The following is a 25,085-nucleotide window of genomic DNA, read 5'->3' as shown; positions in this document are numbered from 1 at the left end:
GTAACAACAGTTATGGAGAAAGCTCTCAAGTGAATATGAGTTATTACCATTCAAACTTTAGTTGCTTATTATCATCTAATTAAAATAATTTTTAAAAAACCCAGCTAGCCTCACAACTTTGGTTTTCAAAGATGACACCTGAACTGTTTCAATGCTGACTTTTTGGGTGACATTTTATCCATTATGACCATAACCATCTTCATGTTCCTCCTATAAACACAAACAAGACACAAATACTGTATTTCCTCCATTCTTTTATTCAGTCATTCCACTCAAAAAATTACGCTTCCCACTCCAGGTCTACCACATGGAGTAATTATTTCAACACAAAAGCGTCATGCTGTCTCCTCACCACACAAAATGCGGTCAGAGAACCAGTACCATCAGCATCCCCTGGGAACTGGTTGGAAACCAAGAACATAGGAATCCCTTGACTTACTGTATCAAGAGTCTAGCTGTTCTCCAGGCCCTCAGGTGATTCATTTCCATGATAACGCTGGACAAGGACTGTTCTTTGCTATGTATCTCCGTTCTCCTGGTCACACATTTTGGACCAGGAATGGTGCCAAATAATATGTAACCACTGGTTTGGTACTACAGACAAGCTTTGAGCAGCAGGGATGGTCATTGTTAAATGGAGATTAGCAAGGCAGATCTATTCTTTTCTCTCTTGAGGCATGAAATGGAGATACACATATCCTGCCATAGCATGGAGGTGAAGGCAGAGAGGAGTGGAGTGAACAGTGAAGATCACTGGAGAAGGAACAGGCACTGACTTGTGCTCTCAGGTAACCAGAAGTGTCTGATTCTTCTGAGGTCAGCCTCAGAAGCTGTTGAGACTACTCCCCTGACCTTCCCACTTCCTGTGGGGCTAGAGTAAACCTCACCAACTAAAGTGGACCAGGAAAGAGCACATCTCTGCTTCTTGTAATTGGAAACACTAATGAACACAGTTCACTGAAATCTTACCCTGGTTAAATGTTCGTTGCTTCAGTTGAGACCCCCACCTCCACCCAAGCAGCATTAGTGCCATTATGTAATTTATGTCAGGCATGAAGATGTTCAACCTCCACAACAATCAACAGATTCACTGAGGGCAAAGACTGAATCTCATTCATTTTGTATTTACTGAGTAAAGAAACATATGGTAGACATTCAGTAAGATATTTGTAAAACAAATTAAGTGAATTCAAAGAAAAACTAAGATGTCTAATTACAACCAGTGGCCGACATGGCATCACCACTTGCTAGATTACCAGATGATGTTTACTAAATATTTCATCTTCTTGACATTTTGCTGAGCGTCATGATTTATGCACAAACTCTTGTACAGGAGACATGGTTGCCAGTCTTTCAACAATAAAGTTGTTTGAGTTATAAGTCTTAATTAACTTGTCCTAGGGCACAAAAGTCAAAGAACTTTTTAATACACTTATAATTTTTGCATCTAATTACTATTTCTATATCTACAATGTACCAACACTTATATGACAGGTATGTCAATTATTACACCTAAGCAAATGGTACGTTTTTTCCCTGTCAAAACTTGTAAAGATGAGGAATAGGGCACAAAATAAACACAGTATCCAAATCAAAGAGTCTGGAGATAATGAATTTATTTATATGTATGTATATACAGACATACATACATACTAACACATACACATCATTTTAAATAAATGACAAATTCATTACTAATTAAAATGAAGATATTGGACAACATCCACGCATCATGTGGCACTACAAAGGTAAAAGCTAACTCAGTTTTCCAAAAGGATTTCCTATATTAGGACGTCAGGGTGAGGGAGACATGTCTCAGGTAGAGCTGCAGCCTAGCAAGAGCAAGATTCACTTGCCCATTCAACAAATATTTATGACACCTCCTCAAGTGGCAGGCACTGACTGGATTGATTTTAGGGACACACAAAATGAATACAACTTGTCCTTAAGGAATCTATTAGAAGCAGACTATGTCCTAAAAGCAATAAAATCATGTAATAACTGCTAGGGTACAAGCTTGGACAAGTTGGTGCCATGGGAACGATGCGTCAGCAAAGACTGGGAAAATCAATGTTGAGAGATAATATGGGCTTGAGCAAAGAGTAGAAGGTTCCTGGGAAAAGTTACAGTGTCATACATCAGGCAGAGGGTCCAGCCTGAGCACCGAGGACACAGACAGAAACAGCTCAGTGTTTTATAGTTGCTTAAACAGAAACACCACCTCAGCTAGCTCAACTTCGAGCCTCATTGGAATATTCCATATTCTGGATCTTCCCTTGTTTACCCAAACATACCACAGTCCAGAGATTCTATACACAAAACATAAAAAGTGTAGTTGTCAGGAAAGGGTATGTCTTAAAGAAACCAACCAAAAAATAACTGACCAAGAAATTAGAGGTTTCTTTAAAAAAGATTCTACCTTCACAGAAGCACGGTTGTGCCACTGTAACAGCAAATCCTAAAACCCGATTAGTAGCTGTGGAGGGTGAGTCTACACATGGAAGAACAAGGCCTGAGTTTTTGCCTTGGATCTCATTCTCTGAGATTTCCCAGCCTATCTGAGATGTGAATGTTAGTATACTCACACACATGCACCATGAGACACTGCTCCCTATACACAGCCAACATGTGGCCAAGTGAACCTTGCCCTAAATTCTCAGTGTAGCTGAAACCATGCTGCAAATGACAAGGGAAACTTTTCTAAAGGCTAGGGACCAAAAGAAGACAAAACAGGCAAAGAATAACTTGTGGCGAGACAAACAACATGAAGACAGGATACTTACTCATTAAAAAAAAAAAAACTTACTAAGGTTTTAGAGATCTCTCTCCATGTTGGTTCCTGAGCTGGATCTACACCAGTCACACATAATTTATTGTGCAATTCATTCACCTCAAGAGCAGTTCTTACGTTCAAGTGAGAGGAATGTTCTTCTAGGGCTGCATGTCAGAACTTGGGACTAGGGCTGTTTCCTACCAGTCCACCTGGAAACACTTTAAAGGGCTTTGCAGGCTCTCCCTCTAAATCCAGAAAGCAATTCCCAACTGTCTGAGGATTCACTTGCTCACCAATAAATATAAAAAAGTACTGGGTAATTCTGCCTCAATTTGTGTTGCCCCCAACTCCAAGCCAGAAAAGTGTGGCATCATTCTGTTTCCAACAGGACACCCTCTTCTGAACCTAACACATAATAAGGTTAACATCTCACAAGAGAAATGTACATAAAATAGAGAAAGGCCACTGAATTACACTGTGTACTGAGACTAGTAAGTGAAAGTGTGCATATGTACACATGACAGAGAGTGAGAGTGTATGCGTGAGAGAGAGAGGGAGAGGGGTGGGGGAGGGAGGAGAACATTTTTTTTCTAACTAAAGTTTTTTTTTATAGGAAATTATTTTATAGGTAGAAAGTTTCTAATAATGGTAGTATCCAATCAGAGTCTGAACTGCTAACTGGCAGTCATAAGTATGGGCAGCTCCATTAATTTTTCCTACAAACATAAAAGGGCATAAGCCAGGTACTGGTGGCTCACACCTGTAATCCTAGCTACTCAAGAGCCTAAGATATGAGGATCACAGTTCAACACCAGCCAAGACAGAAAAGTGCCCATGAAACTCTTATCTCCAATTAATCACTTAAAAACGAAAGTGGCACTGTAACTCAAGTGGTAGAGCACTAGCCTTGAGTATAAAGAGGCTAACAGACAGCGCCCAGGCCCTGAGTTCAAGCCCCATAACAGACAAAAAAGGGGGTAAATATAAAAAGAGTATATAATATAGTAGATAATAAATGTACAGTCCTAACTCTTCTTATTCCAGAGTATCTTCCAACCACTTTATAATGACTGGGCTGACCAGACTTGGCTAAGAGAACTCCCTCTCCAGCTGGCCATCTGAGAGAAATGAGTCTTAACTTGCCTTTTGTGCTAAAAAATCCAAGGATTAATAACCAGATGGAGTGGGAAAAATTACTGAACATCAATTTATGGCAGTGTCAGGTCTTGATTATTATAAATATTTCCTTAGCTCTTTATTAAGGGTCAGATGCAGGTGAATTCCAATTGTTGGCTCTAAAACATGACTTGTTTCAAAAAGAAATGCACTCATCTGAATTATGTAACTGTAACCCCTCTGTACATCACCTTTACAATATCAATAAAATATATTAAGAATTATTACGGCTGGCTAGTGGGCCAAGAAAGCAAACTAAAATGTTTAAGCAAAGAACCTCATTTGTAAATGAAGGGAGAAAAGCTCATGCATCATAGGTAATAGATATGACCACTCTTTGTGTAACCAGTTTCTTCAAACCACTTGTATTTCCTTCATAACTCTGTGCCAGTGACAATCATTTGAGAACCGACACTTATTTTCTATTAGTTACTGCCACGAGTGATGTATGAATCCCAAGAGGAATCAGAGTGTGTCATAAGCTAAACTGACCTTGTGGGACTGATTCACAGTCTGCCTCTCAATTAGTGTGGTGGTGTCAGGGATAGCCAGGAGCCAAGGGGCATACCAATTATACATTCATGGCAAAGCTGTAAACATGTTTGCATTGAGGGGGGCAGATTCTCAACTTATTTTTACCCAAAGGAATCTTAAGCATATTTTAACATATACCAATTAGAAATGACCTATTGACTGAATGGTGTTCTGAAAGCCCTTGCAAAAATTCCTTCACCATACAAGGAAATAACATATTTGTAAGGCTTTATAAAATGTGACTGCTATCCAAGGGCTTCGGCTCATAAAGGAAAAAAGAGAATGCCCAAAGCTATCATGTGAAAACATACAGAGTTTGTCCAAGGACATTTTCCTGGCCTTAATTCTGCTACCTTCTGATGAATCAGAGCGCCACTGTGTAAAGTATGACAGGAAGAGAAGGGATTATTAATTTTACCTCAGGCAAACCTTACAGAGAACTGACTTGAACATGTTCCCTGTGGTGATATGTATAAACTTCAACTCTCCAAACAGGAATCAAAGGAAGGCTTATTTCTTTTTTTCTTCTTTTCTTTTTTATGTGATACTGGGAATTGGACCCAGACTCTTGCCCTTGTAAGTGCTCTACCACTTGAGCACTGCCCCCACTCATGGAGGTTCACTTCTGAGTCTATACGTAGCATGAGAACCGTGTTAAAACCCTGAGTTTAATAGCTGCTTGAAATCCACAGCAGGCTTCTCCTCTCTCCCTTTTTACCCCATGAAGAATAACAAGCAACTATATTTCTTTTAACTGCCCAAACGTATTCTTCATTTTTATCTCTTCAATAATAAATCCTGACCCCCCCATCTGCAATACTAAAGACTTGTATCAGATCACCCCCTAAAACATGTTTTCTGGACATCACTCTGATGTCCTAAAGGATCTCCAAACTTACACTATCAACAAATTTCAAATCCTTGGGTCTCAGAGTACACAGATAAGAGAATCATGGTTTCATGCTAACCAACAAAAAATAGCAAAACTTCATTTCAAAAAACAAGTGGAAGACCGACACTAGTGGCTCACATCTCCAGCTACTCTGGAGGCTGAGATGTAAGGATCACAGTTCCAAGTCAACCCCAGCAGTAAAGTCCACGACATTTTTATTTCCAAAAAACAAGCCCTCAAAAAAAATTCCTGGAAGTAGAACTGTGGTTCAAGTGGTAGAGCATTAGCTTTGAGGAAAAAATGTTCAGGGACAGAACACAGGCTCTGAGTTCAATCCCCAGGACCAGCACAAAAACAAAACAACCACCAAGCAGAGGGTTAGAGGTATGGTTCAAATGGTAGAGTACTTGCTTACATATGTGAGGCCCTGAATTCAAACCCTAGCCATACACAAGATCCAAACAACAGAAACAAACAAGCAAACCAAACAAAGTCAAGCAAACAACAAGTTGGGTACAGATTTTCACACCTGTAGTTCTAGGTGCTCAGGAAATGACAGTACAGTAGTGGTCCTAAGGCTGCTGTGGAGAAAAGTTTGATAACTGATCTAGAAACAACTAAGTTAAAAAGGCATTATAGGAGGTTCTGAGTTCAAATGCCAGTCCCACAAAAAACACATGTAGCTTTCTACCCTCCACACTTGCTTCTTCTCCTCCAGACCCATCCATTTACTTCAGCATGCATCTCTCATCTAATCTTTGATTCCATCTCTACTCTTTTTTGTTTCCTCACTTCTTTCTCAATACCCAGGGTTGTTCCTTCTGTCTCCCTAGCTTAGTAAGGATAACAGCCACAATCAAATCAGGTAGTATATCTGTCAATCACAGTTCTGAGCATTTTATACGTGTGATTTCATTTGTTCTTTCAACACTCTTACCCCACGGTACTATTACTATCCCTTGATTACAAACTGTTCTTAGGTTACAGAGATGGTGCGTGACAAGCTGAGAATTTAAAACCAGTTTGAAGCTATTTCTGGGGCCCACCTTTTCTGTCTTGATAAACAACTTCTCAAGGCTTAAAGTGTTTGCTCTTCAGTGAAGCTTTCTCAAGCTTTCCTTTCCCTCTCCATTGAGGCTCTTGGTACTTTAACCTATATTTGTTTCGCTACCTATTATGTGTGCTTTGGTGATGTATTAGTTCCTTTACCAAATGCATTTTGAAAGCATATTCTCTACAGGATATAGTGCTTTGTAAATTTATATTTTAGTAAGTTTTTTATTGTGAAAATACTGTACAGAGGGGTTACAATTACGTAAGCAAGGTAATGAGTACATTTCTTATCAAACATTGTTGCCTGCTCCTTTGTTTTTCCCCTACCATCCCTTCCCTCCCATCTCCACAACTACACCCACCCTGCCTAAATTGTAAAGTTCGTTTTTCGATCTAGTGTCTTGTGCATCTCATTGTTGCAATGAGTCAACCTGTATGCCTATTTAAACAATTTGCCTTTTCCCTTCCCCTCCCCAAATTATACCAACATCAAATACAATGAAAACAGGGAGGGACATACAAAGCAACAAAAAAATCACGAGGCACCTTATAAATATGTTAGAAACAATAGCAAGAAAGAAAAATGGGAAGATTTGGAAAAAATTATATCAAGTGAAGTAAGCCAGGCTCAAAGAAACATAGGTCCCATGGTTTACCTTATTTGCAATAACTAGTATATGTCTGGGACAAGCAGAAAAGGTCAGACAAGATGATGATAAGTGAAATGAACCCCAAGATAAGGATATAGTACTTTGTTATCAGCAGTGAATAAAACTAAGCTGGGTCTGGACTCCTAGAGACCAATTAGAAAGAGAGACTAAGCTAATAACCACTTAAACATAAAATAAAATACCAGATGTTGATTGGTATGGACTAAAACTTTAGATGTGGGTGGTATGTCTGCCTATAGACCTCACATGAGCAGACTGGAGTCACAACCTCAACATTTTTATCCCCCCTTTAACTTGCATACCCCTTGATAGGCAGTTGATATTGCATTAATACCTTACAGGAAAGACTGAGGCTAGATATTAGGTCATTGTTAGGGAAATGGGATGATAAAACTTTATTACATTATATGAATTGCAGAGTGAAGAAGACTAAAATGTTATGAATGTAAAAGTAAACCTATCTGACCAGAGGCAAGGCTATCTCTATAAATCTCCCAATTCAGGAATGTATGTGTTTGATATGGTATGCATTTGATGATATTTGGAATATAATGAAAAGCTCTATTTGCTAAGTGAAGGTATTGAATGATTAATGATCACCTATAAATTTTAATTGCTGATTATTGATAGTTCATTTTCCCCCCAATATCAAAGCCTCTCAGTTGCTCAACTTGATTGCTTGACTTGCATTCTACTACTTTAGCCACACCTCCAGTCCTGGGTTTTGTTGGTTATTCTGGAGGAGTCTCAGAATCTTCTGCTTAGGCTATCTTCGGACAGTAATGTTCCAGGATTACAGGCTTGTGCTACCAATACCCAGCTCTGTTTATCTTTTTTCTATCTGCTGAAAGTAAAAAAAAAAAACACAAAAACAAAAGCAAACAAAAAAAAACCAAAGATGCGCTTTATAAAAAGCTATACAAATAAAACCCATATATAAGGTAGTTCAGATCTCATATGAGAAGCATTTGCTTAACTATAAAATGGCAGTACCATCTTCAAACTCTTTTAATTCATGATCTTAAGTGCTTCTGAAAAAAGAGTGAAAAAAATAATAAATGCTCAGGGAATGAAATACCTCATGTCAAGATAACTTGATGACTCACCACAGTACTAGTGAAATAAACAGAACAGTGGATTTATCAATAGATACAAACCCCACTTAAGGCTCTAAACAATATTACAAAGATATGTTAAGTGGCTTGAAAATATTAGACATTAATGGTAATGTTTTTGTTGCTTATTTCTGTTATCTTATGATATAAACAGTTGCATTAGAGTACTTGAATTCACTGCTCTTAAACTTATGATAAAGTACAATATAACAAATCGGAACTGAATTTGGTTATTGGGGAAAATGGCAGAATGCAAAATGTCCATCTGCTTGATGACAGAATTCGACTTTAGTGTTGGTTGAGAGTGCTATCCCGTGAAATTGAGGTTAAAAGCTAGCTAGGACAGGAAAGTCTCCAATGAACCACAAAAAAGCCAGAAGTGGAGTTGTGGCTCAAGTGATAGAGTGCTGGCCTTGAGCAAAAAAAGCTAAAGTAGAGCTCAAGACACTGAGTTCAAACCTCAGCATTGGCACAAGAAAACAAACAAACAAAAATAAGTGAATAAGTAGTAGAGACTACTTACTTAAAAGTCTTGGGTATTCTTTGCAGTGACATAACAGCAATGAATACACACTAAGATTTCCATCCTTTACCTACACGTGAGGATTTTAACTGTTCTTTTAGCAACACTTATTTTTTACTGAGTTTATCAGGACCTTACTCCCACATCCATCCCCAAGTCCATGTCTATTCTTTTTTGACTCCCTACTGCCTTCTCTGTATACAAGACTGCTGATTCTGCCTCCATATTACAACAAAGATAACAGCTATCATAATTTATAGTTTGTTTTAGCCTATACTTTTTCCTCCTATATTCTTCAAAAGTAAATACCTGAGTATGTTATATTTATGATCTTGGTCCATTTGCCCCCGCTTCTTTTCTTACATGGATACCTTTGCTTCTCTCAAAAGCACACATATATAGGAGCTCTTGCTGTTTTTTTCATATTTCACTCTAAAATACATAATCACTGTGAGAAATTATGCTCATCCTAACATTATTTTGCAGGAAACAAGGGTTTACCATTTTGCCTGTGCTATAATTTAAATTACACCTTCTATCTATTTAATAACAATAGCAGTTTAAAATTATCTCTACTTTGATTCAATTACACATACATGTCTTAATTGCCACAAATTCCAATATTGCACTTTCACTTTATGTACATTCAATTCTAAACAAAATATAGAAAAGATTAAATATCCTGTTAGAGAATGGCAAGTCTTTTGAAAACTAGTAATTTCCTGATAACATCAATAACATACAACTAGAATAAAATTAACTTGAATAACCAAAAAAATGTACATCATCAATTCAAAGAATTCTATTAAGTCAGAAGCCAACATCATTGTAGGGGGTTATTTTATACAATTTTGTAATCTCAAAATCATAGCTTTTGTAGAAGATTAACAAAAGATTTTTTTCCTGACACTTATACCAAAAAGCCAGAGAGGAAAATATCAATTTGAGAGTCAAGCAGTTTCAAAGACAATGCCAGTAAGGGACTGTGATTAACTGAGCAATTCTCTACCTCATCACTACAATATCAACCATGATTGCTCAACCACCATCTCCTCAGAGCTACAGGATGAATAATGCAGTGACTGCTGCTTCCAAAATACAGAACATGAGCGAAAACTTACCTTAAATGGAGATGCCTTCAAACATTCTTTGGAACCACTGCACCCTGCCATTTGTTGCAATAACAGGGCTGAAACTACTGCCGGAGCTTCATCCATTTTCTGCCTCATTTACTGCAAATGTCTCTACGCTGCTGCCTCTTAGTTACCGAGTGAAGCTCACCAACTTCCAACACGACTGTTGTGTAGTGGGCCAGAGGTCCTTGTGCTTCTTACAAGCTCTCCAGGTAATTGTAATGTACCATGAAGTCAGTACTGCAAGGCCGCAGTTACTGCCTTGGTTTCCTAGCCTTGAATATTGCCCTTCTGTAATAGCCTCAGGGAACAATTGCCAGTGATCTTTCTCTAATGCATTCAGAATTAAATTCAAATTCCTAAGTGCAAGGGTACAAGACTCAACAAGACCAACAAGAGCTGCCTCTCCCTTATTCTTTTCCCATTCTTGTTTCCAGCATTCCTGACCTCATCCTCTGGGTTTGAACTCTTACTCACCCATGCTCTGAAAATGCTCTCCTATGTTTGTCTCTCTAGACAACTACGCTTCCTGGATTCCTTTTGCCAAGTGTCCCCCAAACACTCCATGTAAAGGGGGACTAGTTGGGGAGGGGAGCTGTTTGGTTTTCCTAATCATACTGAATTGTCATTCTAGGACACATGTCCCTCTTGCCATCTGCTATAGTTTGAGTCCTAAGAGACCCCAAAAGTCCATATAGTAAACTCATGCCCCCAACGGTGATGCTAGTGACAGTGAAACTTGGAGGCGAGGTCTAGTGGAGGGAGGTCTTTGGCTCACTGGAGACATGGCCATGAAGGGGATTTGGGGACTCTAGCCATTTTTCTCTCTCTTGTTTGCAAGCCACAGGGCAAGTAGTTTTTCTCTGCCATGGGCTTCTGCCATAGGCCCAAAACAGCAGGATCAACAGGCCATGAACCAGAACCTCTGAAACTGAGTTAAACCAAGATAAAACTTCACTCTTTGTCAGGTGATTATCTCAAGTAATTGTTTCAATGACAGAAAGCTATCATCTTACTTAAACTTTTAGAAGCAATGGCTATGTCACATTTGTTTGTATATCCCCTAAATGTAGTGCCAAGCATCTACTGTCATTCTGAATTTGCTGATTAATGAATAAATGCCATTTCATAATATTTCGCTTATTATAGACAGATGTAGAGTAGACTTACAAACAAGCCATTGAAAAATCAGGCTCACACTTTAAAAAAAGAAAGGAAAAGAAAACCCCAAGTATTTATATAGTAACTGGTAATGGTTAAAAAGTGCTTTCAATTATGTTATTAGATATAATTTCAGCAGGAGTGAAGTCAAAGAAAAATATCCTCAAAATGCTCTTTTAGCATCCGTCTCTCCCAACATACACTTTCATTATCAGAGGCAATATATGCTTACTTCAGTCTCCAATAGGGGAAGGAAGCCAATTTAAAGTCCATCACAGGCCAACCTAACTTGGTTATGCCCATCGTATGACATTTAACCCACAGTGCTGGTGAGCATGCTTACTTTGTATTTGCTTTCTGATCTGGAGGGGGTGGGGATGTGTCCTTTTTTCTTAAAGGTTGTAAAGTGCTTGCACTGAGGACATGGCTTGGTGCTGGAATCAATACGGCCAAGTTCCAAGAAATATTTATACTTGATTGAGTCTTCATGGGTTAAGTGATAGACCACAGTTGTTTCTTCCAAGAATTCAAAACACTCTGTGATGGGACATTTGATTTCTACTTGGCCAAGCTGTACCTGTGTGAAAAAGCAGATGGAAGAAAAAGGGTCATTGGTTATGGTTTCTTTTTGAGTTTTTGCACATAGAATTACTTATTTCATGGTTACAATATAGGATTATCTGTTCATTTTCTTAATTTTAATTATTATTATTGTTAAGTAGTTGCAGAAAGGGGGTTCCATTCCTTACGTTAGCGAGTGCATTGCATCTTGATCAATGTCACATTTCCCATCATTCTCCCCTGACCCAATCTGTCCCAACCCTACCCATCCCCTCAAGTTACCTGGTTCCATTTTCACATGAATACATTGAGTATTTGACTATATTCACCAATCATTCTATTACCCCATCCTCTCAGATTCCAGATATTCATTTTGTTAAACCCTTAGCTAATTATTCAAAGAAGTTACACTATAGGACTCCATCCCTGCATGTGTCATACTTTAGTCAGTTTGATTGTATATTCATGAATATGGCATTGCATATGTCTTCATCTATTTCTTCAAATCTATTAATTTTTTACTTTACTAAAGATAACATAACAAATGGTAATCATTCTAACATCTGTATTAAACAGCATGAAATATAATTGCTATATGTTTCTGAAATGATTTATAGGATATTTGAGTCTTCTCGAACCATTATATTGGGAACTTAAATGAACCTAAACCCACAGGATCACCAACAAAGCCAATTACCATCCTCCCCTGCTAGAATGCACAGGGGGAAGCAGCATTTGGATGTCAAGCCAGCAATGCTCACTGCAGGGTGACACAGCACTCAGAAGCTGTACCAGCTGAAAGGCATGGTGATTTTTTTTTTTACCCTTACTACAGAATAGTTTAGCACTAAACTTTGGGCAAATTGTACGACTCTAAAAGGAAAATAGGAATTGGTAAAGTATTTCTGTATAAAATCTGGTAGTTTCGACATCATCACAAAGTCAAATGTTCTCCCTGACTCTTCCATGCCAAAGAAACACAGTAAGAAGCTGTGTCAACAGACGCTTGGAAACAAGTAAGTTAAACCAAACACAAAGTTGAATAAAAACCCAAGAAAATCCTTAGGAAAGCTAATTTAAAAATTAATTTATTCAGGGTACTTTAGAGCTTAGAGGACTAGCAAAGATTATACTAGAATGTTACTTGTAGTATTTGGTGTGTGACAGTAGCTGTGGTCTTATTAAAGATGACAGTAACGTATGAAATGTGCAAACAAACAACTTTTATTTTTGTTGTGCCAGAAATGAAGCTTGAAGTCAGGGCCTGGGCACTGACTCTAAGAGTTTTTGCTCCAGGCTGGCACTCTACCACTTGGAAGCTCCATTTCCAGCTTTATGGTAGTTAACTGGAGATAAGAGTCTCTGGGACTTTCCTGCCACAGGGTTGGCTTCAAACCACAGTCCTCAAATCTCAGGCTCTTGAGTAGCTAGGATTACAGTGTGAGCCATCTGCACCCTGCTCAAACAACACATTTTTAAAAGACAAAGAACATAGATTTCTTTGAAATAAAGAGGAGCTGGAATATTTTCTTGAGTAGCAAACAATTACTCTTTATATTCACATGTCATAATAATCTTCTTTGTTTTTCCTAATGTAGCAAAGAGAAGCTCTAAAAACTCCACATGGCAAGACACTATGAACTGGTTTTTGTTTGAGTGACTCTGATGTCCAAGAAATACAGCTACCATTGGCTGGGCATAATGGCTTATGCCAGACATCCCAGCTAGTCGAGAGGCAGAGATTGTGAGTATACTGGTTCCAGGTCAGCCTGGACAAAAAGTTACTAAGACTTCATCTCAACAAAGGCATGGTGACAAAAGTCTGTGACTGGAGTAATGGGTAGAAGGCTTGTGGTCTCAGGATTGTCTCCAAATAAAAAGTAAGACCATATTTGAAAAATAACCAAAGCAAAAGAAGCCTGGCTCATATGAAAGAGAGCCTGCTTACCAAGCTCAATGCCTTTGGTTCAAATCTCAGTGCTGCCCAAAGAAATCACAAAAACAAAATAATGAATAAATGAAGCCACATCCACCTACATGAGCAAAGCACACCAGGAAGACTGAGAGAGGGCTGGGAGAAAGCTCCATGATGTGGAGAAGAAAGTTATCATCCCAAACGAAAAAAATACAATCAAAGGAAACTAAGATCATGGTATTTTTTAACTTTGTGGTTTATTTGGCACAAAATTTGAGGGAACATGAAGGTAATAAAGGGATGCAGGCTAGCATAATAAAGTAGAACAGTTGGCGTTGAATAAATCTCATTTTTTTATTGTGAAAATACCATACAGAGGGGTTACAATTACATGGGCAAGGTAATGAGTACATTTCTTATCAAGCATTGTTGCCTCCTCCTTTGTTTCCCCTTCCCATCCCTTCCCATCTCCCTTACCACCCTCCACTCTCCCCTCCCACCGCCAAAGTTGTAAAGTTTGTTTTTCGACATAACGTCTTGTACATCTCATTGTTGCAATGGGTCCACCTGTATCCCTATTTAAATGATTTGTTTTTGAATAAATCTCTTTGTCAGTTATTGTGGAAAATATAAACTGCAACATAATTTTATATTATAATTGTATAAAGTGTAGTATGAAGAAGTACAGGTGGACCCATTGCAACAATGAGATATACAAGTCATTATGTTGAAAACGAAATTTACAACTTTGGTGGGGGGGAGGATTGGGTGAGAGGGCGGGGGAAGGATGGGAAGGGATGGGAAGGGGAAACAAAGGAGGAGGCTACAATGCTTGATAAGAAATGTATTCATTATCTTGCCCATGTAATTGTAACCCCTCTGTACAGTATTTTCACAATAAAAAATTAAAAAAATAAAAAAATATTTACCTGTTTTGTTATCAGATATCATTATTGCACATTACAATTTTATATTGGTATTATGTCCAACTATTTTTTGTTTGTTTTTGTGTGTTTATTGAGACAGGCAGGCCTCACACTCACTATGCAGTCCAGGCTGGCCGTGAACTACAAATTCTCCGCCCCCCCCCCACCTCAGCCTTCTGAGTGATGGAAATACAGACATGCACCACCAAGCCTGGCTTTCCTGTTATGATTTATAATAAGTTTCTCTGTTTTACCCCAAGTCACAAATCCACAGGAAATTTTCAGATATATTAGAAACTCTTATGTAACATATCAAGTCTAATTTGATGAAGCATATAGTGTATATATTTAAAAATGATAAAATACTTCCTCTTTTAACAATTCTGATGACATTTACCAAACCCTATTCTGAGCCAGGTTCTAGGTTAAGGGACAAGGCTTGCTAGGTGCTTATTAGTAAGAAGCAAAAGGACACAGGCAGTGATGGTGGTAGAGGGTGGCAGGTCAGGATAAGGAAACTTTGGTAAACTCAAATTTGAAGGATGACAAGGGAATTCTTAGAAAACTGTAGTTTCAGATGGGATCTTTAGATTGCTGAAACTTAGGCAAACACAAATTAAAGTGTAGCAAGCAGACCGAAGAAACCGCCAGGAGAAAGCAGGGACACCCATACCATTACCACACCTCAAGTGCACAGACTTACACAATGAGCATACATGAATCTAAATGTACAGGTTCAACCCCTTAGACAATATGAATATGTAGAGATGAAGCTGTACAGATGAAATTGGACCAATGCCTAAGAACAGAATGTAAAGTCAATTTACCAGAGTCTGGACTTTTTTTTCTGATAAAAATAGGACACTTCAGTTTTTAGTATGTGAAAGACCATTTCTTTATACTCTACCACTCACTTGGCCTACGTGGACCACTTTAAGAGGTTCTTCTTTACTGAGGAACAGCAAATATGATTAAGAACCTAGGTTTTTTCCCAGGTTAATGTTGGAATTGGGCTTCCTCAACAAACCATTTTATATAATTTGACTATATACATTGAATACAGAAATATTACAGCCTGTTAGGGATATGGAAGCATTAAGGCCTTATGGAATTAGAATGTAGCTTGGGGATGGAAACAATACAATGTAGCTGAAGGGACCAGATATCTTGTTACTTTTTCAGAAATGGGTGCTTATTATTGACCAGGATGCCACCCAACAAAACCACTAAGCATCTTGCTTTCTATTTCAATATTCTTCAAATCTGTTGGCAATTGCAATTCATCCCCACTGAACCTTATCTTCTCTTGCTTTCATTTGGTCTACATTTATTCTGCACTTCCTATTCTTTCTCAAATTGCTGAAATTCCTCTCTACTATACTAAGACAATGACCTCTAAAATAGTGTTATTGAACATGGAGAAGCAACCAGATGCACATTCTGTTCTCTCTCCACTACCAAAACTGTCATCTGTCCATATCTACTCCCATCTTTTCTGTCTTCCCTCTGTGTAAAATATAGGGCTGAATCTAATTCCAGGAAAATTGCACATTACTCTCTTGAAATGTCTGTTTAGAAATCAATCTTCTTGGCCCACCCAAGATCTCTAGCTTCAGAATTTTAACTATTGCTAGTAAGCTATAATTAGCCATTTGAATAATAACTCAGAGAATCTTTTCAATTACTCATACATATTAATCTAAGCTCCTTTTTCACATACAGTGTTACTCATGACCCAAACTCTTGGCTTCTACATGTATATCTCCTTCAGAATGATTTTCTCAAAAGATCACTATCAAACAAGGAATCTTGAGTAAGATTCAGACACATTAAAAAATTAATATCTCAAGTCTAGACTGTTTTTCACTCAGCAGTTACGAGCAACAGACATACTATAATCAGCAAGGCTTTTGCTCAGTATATATTACAGAATACATCCTATGACTGAATATCTCATCTCAGATTTTGGCAGAATGTGGGTTAGAAAATGTTATGGATTCTAAAGAGATGAGAGGAGATAGAAAACTTGGGCTTCTAGCAGAGCAAAAGTGTGACAAACAAGTAAATAATTAAAGATGGTAACCAGTGTTATGAAGGAACTCTTCATCAGGAAAAGTGTTTTAGGGAAACTGACAGCTTGTGTTCAGAATTGCAGGCAAAGGATACAAGGATTCTGGTAGTAGGGCCAAAGGTGCCTGACTTGCCTGTGTTTACAGCACAGAATTAAGTGATCTAAACATATAAGTGAGGAACAGAAAGGATGAGATGAAGTTCAGATGTCAAGAAGGTGAGATTACATAGGTCTTGTTAGTCATAAGAAGTCTATAGATTGTACTGTGAGTAAAATGTGAATTGTGAAAGGTCAGATTTTAGCTTAAAATATCATTCAGATTCTCTTTTTGGAAAATGCTCTTAGCAGGAGCTAACATGTCAGCTGAGGAGTAGCTTTCTAGGTTGAAAATTCTCTTTCCACTAGATGCCCAAGTAAGCAAACAAGAGATTATTGAACTTGGTGGCAACAGGTAACCAGATTTGTGGTGTGTTTTGGAAGTAGAATCAACAAGCTGTTTTACAATCTACAAATAAAACTCATTTGTATTTATGATGTAGAACATGATGTAAAATGAATATACTAGCTGGGTGCTGGTGGCTCATATCTGTAATCCTGGCTACTCGAGAGGCTGAGGTCTAAGGATCACTGTTCAAGAACAGCTCAGGCTGTCTGTGAGACTGGTATCTCCAACGAAACCACAAAAATCCAGAAGTAGAGCTCTGGTTTAAGTGGTAGAGTACTTGTTAGTCTTGAGCAAAAAAGCTCAAGGACAGCACCCAGGGCCCCAGTTCAAGCCCCAAGACAGGCAAAATATTAATAATAATAAATGCACATACTATGGAATGCCTAATTAAAGCTAACTTGCATATGCATTATCTTACCTACTTACTTTTTGTAGTAAGAACACTCATTGTTTTCTATTAGAATATTTAAACCTTACAACACTACATAGTCATCTTTCTGTACAATAGGTCTCTAAACTCTTCCTTCCATCAGTCCTCTGTGACCAATCATCTGTACAAATCCTATCCCAGCCAGCGTGAGGTAATTATAATGAAATTCTCAGGTTGTTTTAGATTCAGGTATAACTGTGAATATACAATAGCCTTTCTGTGCCTGGCCTATTTTACTTAACATAAAACTTTTAGGTTCATCCAGAGTCACAAATGACAGGATTTGCTTCTTTGTATTAATTTCGTTCTTATTATTAAGGTGTTGTACAGAGGGTTTATCTTTTCACAAGTCAGGTAATGAGTATATTGCTTTTTAGACAATGTTACTCCTCCCTTTGCTTTCCTCCATTCTTTCAGGATTTGCTTCTTTTTAAAAGTCTAAATAGTATCCAATTGAATATATGTAACATATTTGCTTAAGTTATTCACCTATTGATTTATACTTATGTTGATTCCACATCTTAGCTATTATGATCAATGATGTAATAAAGATGAGAGCGCTGATATCTCTTCTATATATTGATTTCATTCTCTTTGGACACTTACACAGTGGTATGGTTCTGAATCACATGACTTCTCTCCCCCGCCTGCCCCCCTCCACTACTTTGCCAGTTTTCTAGGACTAGGCCTTGAACACAGGGGCACGTATTCATTTGTCTTGTCTAGCTGATGCTCTGCCAGCTGAAGTACCATTTCAGGCTGGTTTTTTGCTAGTCAACTAGGGATGAAGTCTTGCAAACTTTCCTGCTTGGGACAGCTTTGAACAGGAGTCCTTCAAGTCTCAGCATCCTGAGTAGTTAGGTATACAATCATAAGACATTGGCTTCTGCTTGGTATTTCTATTTTTAATATTTCAAGGAATTTTTATTATGTTATTATCCAAAATGGCTGTGGGAATTTATAATCTGTGCATAAGAAGACCCTTTCTCTACATCTTCACGCACACTTAACTTCCATCTTAAAAAAACAAAAAACAAAAACACATTCCAACTGGCTATTTGAAATTAACCATTATCCCACTGTGGTTTTAACTAACATTCAATGATGTAAATTACGATTAGTTATGCTGGACATTTTTTCATATATCAGTTGGTAATCTGTATGTTTTCTTTTGAATAAAATCAAAAGGATTTGGAAATACATATAAAAATAAAGGGTGCCGGACACTAGTGGCTCACACCTGTAATCCTAGCTACTCAGGAGGCTGAGAGCTGAGGATCACGGTTCAAAGCCAGCTCAGAGAGGAAAGTCCATGAGACTCTTATCTCCAATAAACCACCAGAAAACTGGAAGTGGCACTATGGCCTCAAGTGGTAGAGCACATGCCTTGAGCTGAAGAGCTGAGGGACAGCACGCAAGCCCAGAGTTCAAGCCCCATGAACAACAAAAAAAGGGTGCAATCAAGATTAACTTTGGATATTTTTTTTATTTGAAAAAGCTGATGGCTGGTGTGTGCTATTTACTCAGTAACTTCAAATAAGATATTGTTTATATGGATGTTATTTCCTGAAAGTGACATAAAGTCATTATTTATAATAATAGGAACAAAGATCATTAATACATCAAAAGTATATTGAGTACCTACAATATAATAGGTAACATAAAAGTATATACATAAAATAGAGTAAGTCATAAATCCTGCTTTCAGGATACTTGAGAATTCATCTGTTAGTGTCAATAGCTTCTGCAGCTTGGGTTTGATGAGAGTAACTCAATTGATATTTACCTAATGTTGAAAAAATTCCTTTATTAAGAATCAATATAAATGTATATAAAAGTTGTCAAATTGCTGTCATAAATCCTTAAGTACTCTCCAGTTTAATCAAATGTCAACTTATGGCCAATCCTGCTTCTTCTGGGCCCTGATCTATATGAACCTCTCATATTATTTTGAAGCAAGTACAAACATTAATATCATTTCATTCATAAACAATTCCACATCGACCTAAAAAATAAGAAGTGTCTAAAATATAACCAGGTTATACCAAATATTTCCCAAAATATGTTCTTCAATATCGCATTGACATTTAAAGTGTGCCACCTAACTTCTGGTTATGAGGTTTTACAGGCTTTAGCACACTTAAAACAGTTAACTTGCATTTATGTTGTGTTCATTGTTAATACTACTGTTTATATCACTGAAAACCAATCCAGTTCTGAGCAAAACATGTTTATTCTTTTAAGAATGTATATATATGTGTATGTGTATATAGATCTAGATATATATTTATAGCAATCTGTAACATGTCCAGTAAGCATCTAACACCTGAGCTGGATGGTTAATTTGCCACTTGAGAGAACTCAAAAGTACTGACTCAGGTGATGTGGCACAATTAAATTCTCTGAAGAAAAGGACTGAGAAGAACATTAAGTTGTGGACCTCAAAACTCAGTTTGTCAAGAGTATAGTTTGACTCTGATCTTTCTTTTTTTTAAAAAATTTTTCCAATACTGGGGTTTGAACTTGGCCTCTTGTTTGCTGTGCAGGTTCCCTACCATGCCTCTCACGGATATCGATTTCAAGTGTTGGTCATGAGAATGAATGCACAATACTTCTTAGCCTTTTGCTAAGGTTATATTAAGGAATTTCAGATTTTCCCTATTCTGAAAAAATAGAACATACTTATATGAAAGGTGACAAGAGAATGGCCAAACTAAAGAACAGTAATCGTGAATGGCAACAGGACCTACTACATGCAAAACACAGTGCCAAGTGCTTTGTGTGCATTGATTACTTTGTGAAGCACCAGGGAGGCAGGCTCATTTTCAGGCTCACTGACTTTCCTGTAACTTTATCATCAGTGATTACAGGAAGATGGAAGCTCTCCTGACACACAGGTCTTTGTGTTTACTCAGATGTTACTACACTGCTCTGGGTAGCTGCCTTTGATATTTGTAAAACATGAAAATATAAAGCCAAAAGTTCTCTCAATTCCAAACAATGCAAGTATAAAGAAAACTACACTGAAGACACAACAAATGAAAAAGCAAAAACCAAACACAAAAAAGGAACAAATAACCAAAGGAAAAAGGCATATTATCAAATAGAAAACTTCAGTCCCAGCTGTCTTGCTGGTAAATCCCCCCAGGCATTTTAGGATGAAATAACACTAGTATGACATAAGCACTCAGAAGCTTAGGAGGGAGAGAAGGAAATCATTGCACAAAACTAGTCATTTTAGTGGGTCAGCAGAAACCTAATAACAAAACCAGCAAAAAAGATTGCAAAACAAAATATTAGTAAACTAAACTAATACAGAAAAGATGTTATGATTGGAAAGGCTCTATTTCAAGAATACAAAGTTGGGTTAAAGTTCACTGATGCAACGCATACGTCAATAAAGAAGAAAATCATGCCATTTTCACAACACAGGAAAAAATATTTAAAAAACTCATATTCATTCATGACAAAACATTTGCATAATAGTAACAGAAGATTTTTCTTAATTTGGTCAAGAAACGTATAAGAAAACTTCCTATAAACATCATAATTGCAAAATATTGGATGATTTCACCTTAAGACTGGACACTGAGTGGCATGAAAAAAGGGAGAGAAAAAAAAATTTTTTTTTTTGGTCGGTCATGGGGCTTGAACTCTGGGCCTGGGTGCTGTCCCTCAGCTCTTCAGCTCAAGGCGAGCGCTCTACCACTTGAGCCACAGCACCACTTCCGGTTTTCTAGTGGTTTATTGGAGATAGGAATCTCACGGTCTTTCCTGCCCGGGCTGACTTTGAACGGCGATTCTCAGATCTCAGCCTCCTGAGTAGCTAGGATTACAGGCGTGAGCCACCGGCGCCCGGCAAGGGAGAGAAAATTTTAAAAAATGGCAAATGAAGCAATAACATCTCTCATTACTGCCTACTATGAAAATTGAAAATAATCTATAGATAAGCTTTAGGATTAAAATATAAATTAAGCATTTGCATGTTGTGCTAAATTAGTCAATATACAAAAATCAAATGTGCTTCTTAAGTTCTCACACTTGCTGGGCAGGTTCTCTGCTCCTTGAGCCACACCCCACACTGTTTTGGATTCAGGTATTTTGTGGACAGGGCCTTGTGCTTTTGCCTAGTCTGGAATTGACTTCTATCTTCTGATTTATACTTCTAGTGAGCTAAGGCAGATGACAGGTGTTTGCCAACCATTCCCAGTTAAGATGGGGGTCTTGCTAACTTTTTTATCTGGCCAATCTCCAACTTAATTTCCTTGAACTCTATCTCCTAAGTATCTGGGATTAAAGGCATTAGGCATCATGCAGGGCTCAAATGTACTTCTATATAAACCAGCAGTTTAAACTTGTATTGAAGAAACAATACTATTTGCAGTAACAGTAATATCAAACATGGACAAATGTAACAAAAAAAGATGTGTATCTCTCCACATAGAGACATTTAAAGTATTTTGAGTCATATAAAATTGCACCTAATAAGTAATGAAAATGGCAATGAAATAAGTAATGAAAAGCGCAATAAATTCTTCTTCCTTAAATAGTATAAAAACCATAAAATAGAGTCTGGGAAGGTGGCTCAGTGGTAGAATGCTTGCCTTGCATGTATGAAGCCCTGGGTTCAATTTCTCAGCACCACAAATGCAGAAAAAGCTGGAAGTGGCACTGTGGCTCAAGTGGTAAAGTGCTAACCTTGAGCTAAATAGCTGAGGGTCAGCACCCAGGCCCAGAGTTCAGGTCCATGCCCAGCAAAAAAAAATAAATAAAAAATAAATAAATCATTTTCTTTGTAAAAAAAAACCCACTGAGATGTGCTACTAGATGTAATCAATAACTTACATGATTCTAATTTTAATCATTTCCTAAAGAATATTTCCCTGAAGGGGTTTTATGCAAATTATTGAATAAAAGAAAGAAAAATGTATATCATATATTCAGATAAAGAAAATAAGTAGAAATTAACTTTTGAAAGGCAGATTTTAAAAACAGACTTGATGTTTGATTAATATTTAGAGGAAAATATCCAAAAGAAGAAATTTGAGTTTATTCTGTTTAGATGCTATAAATTCATTTTATCATTTATTGGAATCAATATTGCACTTTCATATAACTAGGGGAAAAAACACCACGATATAGGAAATTTCTTAAAAAGAACCATGAAATAGGAATCCCATACAAAGTCTGGCATTGTTTATATGGAGATACACAGCTGACTTTCTTAAGAGATGGAATAGTGTATCTAAAAATCATGTAATTCTGAGATGTGGTCTAACTTACAAAACCTCCCAATTACACATGAGTTAATATGTTCATTCTAGCTCAAAAAGCTATTGCCTGGTAGTTAAAAGGGTAGACTCCAGTGTCAAACAGGCTCTGCCTCTTACTTAACCATCTCTCCTGAATGTCCTCATTCCCCAGTATCCATCCACATCTATAAAAGTAGGGTGGAAATAGCTCAGGAAACTGGTGAATCACAGACCTGAGTCTATTTACATAGAACACTCAAAACAGTGTCAGATGACAGAATATTCAACGAAAGTCTGCCTATGTTTTTCTTTCTTGCTATTTCGAAGCTGGTATTTTACAAAATTAATTTTAGAAATTAAACACTCATGCTTATTACTCACTTTAGGAGTACATTTTGAAATCTGCAATCACTTATAATCATGATTCAGTATCCCCATTCATAGTTCTCCCTCCAAAAGCAATCAAAGAAAGAGCAATAAAGTACTAACTACAGAGTGTGCAGATATGAAGTGACAGAGGAAATATTCTTAGTTGGGATAGTAGCATAAGGTAATAATTAGCATTTCTCCAGTGAAAGAAAATCTTTAACAAACTTGCTGAGATCTTCAATTTCAATAAAAAGGAAATAAATAAAAATGACAGACAATAGTGCATGAAATGACTTTGTTTAAAATTTCCTATTATTTCCTTCTTCCTTCTTTATTGATTTCTTAGCACACAAATGTGCTTAAATATGCTAAAATGCAAAAAGCTAACAGAAGCAAAAAAAAAAAAAACCCTAAACCTGGCAGTGTCCTTCTATAAAACAATTACATCTTTCTACAAATCAAAAAGTCTCTAGCTCTACCTTTTGCAAATGAAAATGGTTTTTAAAGCACACAGACAACAACAAAGGTCCTGATTCAAGCATGAGCACATTTAAGGTAACAGACGCAGGGAAAAACTATTACAAAATAGACACGTTGGCTCAGAAATGTAATTAATCTAGTAGCTCCCAAAATCTCTTCTTTGTACACAACAAAGTGCTTTTAATTCTCACTTGGGTCTTACAAAATGTGTTTACAAAATATTTGGAGAAATGTTCTTTCAGACATTTCAATGCAGTCTCTCTTGTTTATTTAACTATTTCTATTTCTTACTTACAATTTTGAATCTCTTTTCCTGGGTTTACTTATGTTTAAATCTTTTCATTACTTTTTCCTACTATATCTAGTAGTTTATGGTTAAGTTGACTTTGATTCTTTGAAGTTTATATCTAGATATGGTATAACAGGATTATAAAGAAGTTTTAGTTTTCATTTTCTGAGGAAAATTAATGGCTAGACTAATTTGAATTCCAATATCAGCAAGAAATAAGAATTCCTTTTCCCTTAACCTCATTAACATGTGTTTTGTTTTTTCTTGATGATAACTTTTTTGACTGGGTTGAGGTAGAACCTCAAGATAGCTTTGAGTAGCATTTTCCTTATGGTTAAGGATGTTGAACATTTCTTCATAGATCTATTGGCATTTATACTTCCCTATTTACAGTGTCTATTCAGTTCATTTGCCCACTTATTGATTGGATTACTTATTTTGGTATTTAGCATTTTAAGTTCTTTACATATTCCAGGGATTAATCTTCTGTCACATAAATATCTAAGAACGATTTTCTTCCATTGTGTAAGACTATCTCTTCATTCTGTTGCTTGTTTCTTTTGTAATCTTTAATTTGATAGTAATTTTTGAATTGATACAATCCAATTGGTCAGTTCTTGCTATTATTTCCTAAGCTATTGGAATATTGATGAGAAAAATCTTTGCCTATGGTGATATCTTGAAGAATATCCCCTATATTTTCTTCAAAAAGTTTTCAAATTTCAGATCTTCCATTGAAGCCTTTGATTCACTTTGAGATTTATTTTTTGTACAGGGAAGTGTGTCTTGTTTCAGTCTTCTATGTGTGGATTTTCCCAGCACTACTTAAAAATCTGTCTTTTCTTTATATGTTTTTGGAGCCTTTGTCCAGAATCAGAAGGCAGGACTTGGTTAGGACTGCTGTTACTGTCAATACTGCTGTTTTTATTATTATGACTCTGTAATATAGTGATTGTGATTCTTTCATTATTGCTCCTTTTACGCAGGATTTCTTTTTACTCAGGATTGTTGTTTCCATATGAACTTTAGGACAGCTTTTTCTTTTTTTCCTTTTCTTTCTTTTTTCTTTTTGTCAGTTGTGGAACTTGAACTCTGTGCCTGGGTGCCGTTCCTCAGCTCTTCAGCTCAAGGCTAGTGCTCTACCACTTGAGCCACAACACCACTTCCAATTTTCTGTAGGATAATTGGAGATAAGAGTCTCACGGACATTCCTGCCTGGGCTGGCTTTGAACCTCAATCCTCAGATCTCAGTCTCCTGACTAGCTAGGATTACAGGCGTGAAGCACCAGAGCCCAATTTAGGACAGGTTTTCTATT

The 25,085-nt window shown here is 37.1% G+C and overlaps 1 protein-coding gene across 1 annotated transcript in view; it reads right to left on the bottom strand.

Annotated features, from left to right (window-relative positions):
• The window catches only part of Rnf217 (ring finger protein 217), a gene marked incomplete at its 5' end in the record, with an annotated part of 119,270 nt that overhangs the window by 25,083 nt on the left and 69,102 nt on the right, over positions 1 to 25,085 (bottom strand). Inside the window, one exon of the mRNA XM_013026773.1 lies at positions 11,375 to 11,608. Coding sequence (XP_012882227.1) covers positions 11,375 to 11,608 — 234 coding nt within the window. The remainder of the gene's footprint in view (positions 1 to 11,374; positions 11,609 to 25,085) is intronic.

The sequence above is a fragment of the Dipodomys ordii genome, unplaced genomic scaffold (assembly GCF_000151885.1).
Source record: "Dipodomys ordii isolate 6190 unplaced genomic scaffold, Dord_2.0 Scaffold97, whole genome shotgun sequence".
In the NCBI taxonomy this organism is placed as follows: domain Eukaryota; kingdom Metazoa; phylum Chordata; class Mammalia; order Rodentia; family Heteromyidae; genus Dipodomys; species Dipodomys ordii.
This window is presented reverse-complemented; position numbering and strand designations above follow the sequence as displayed.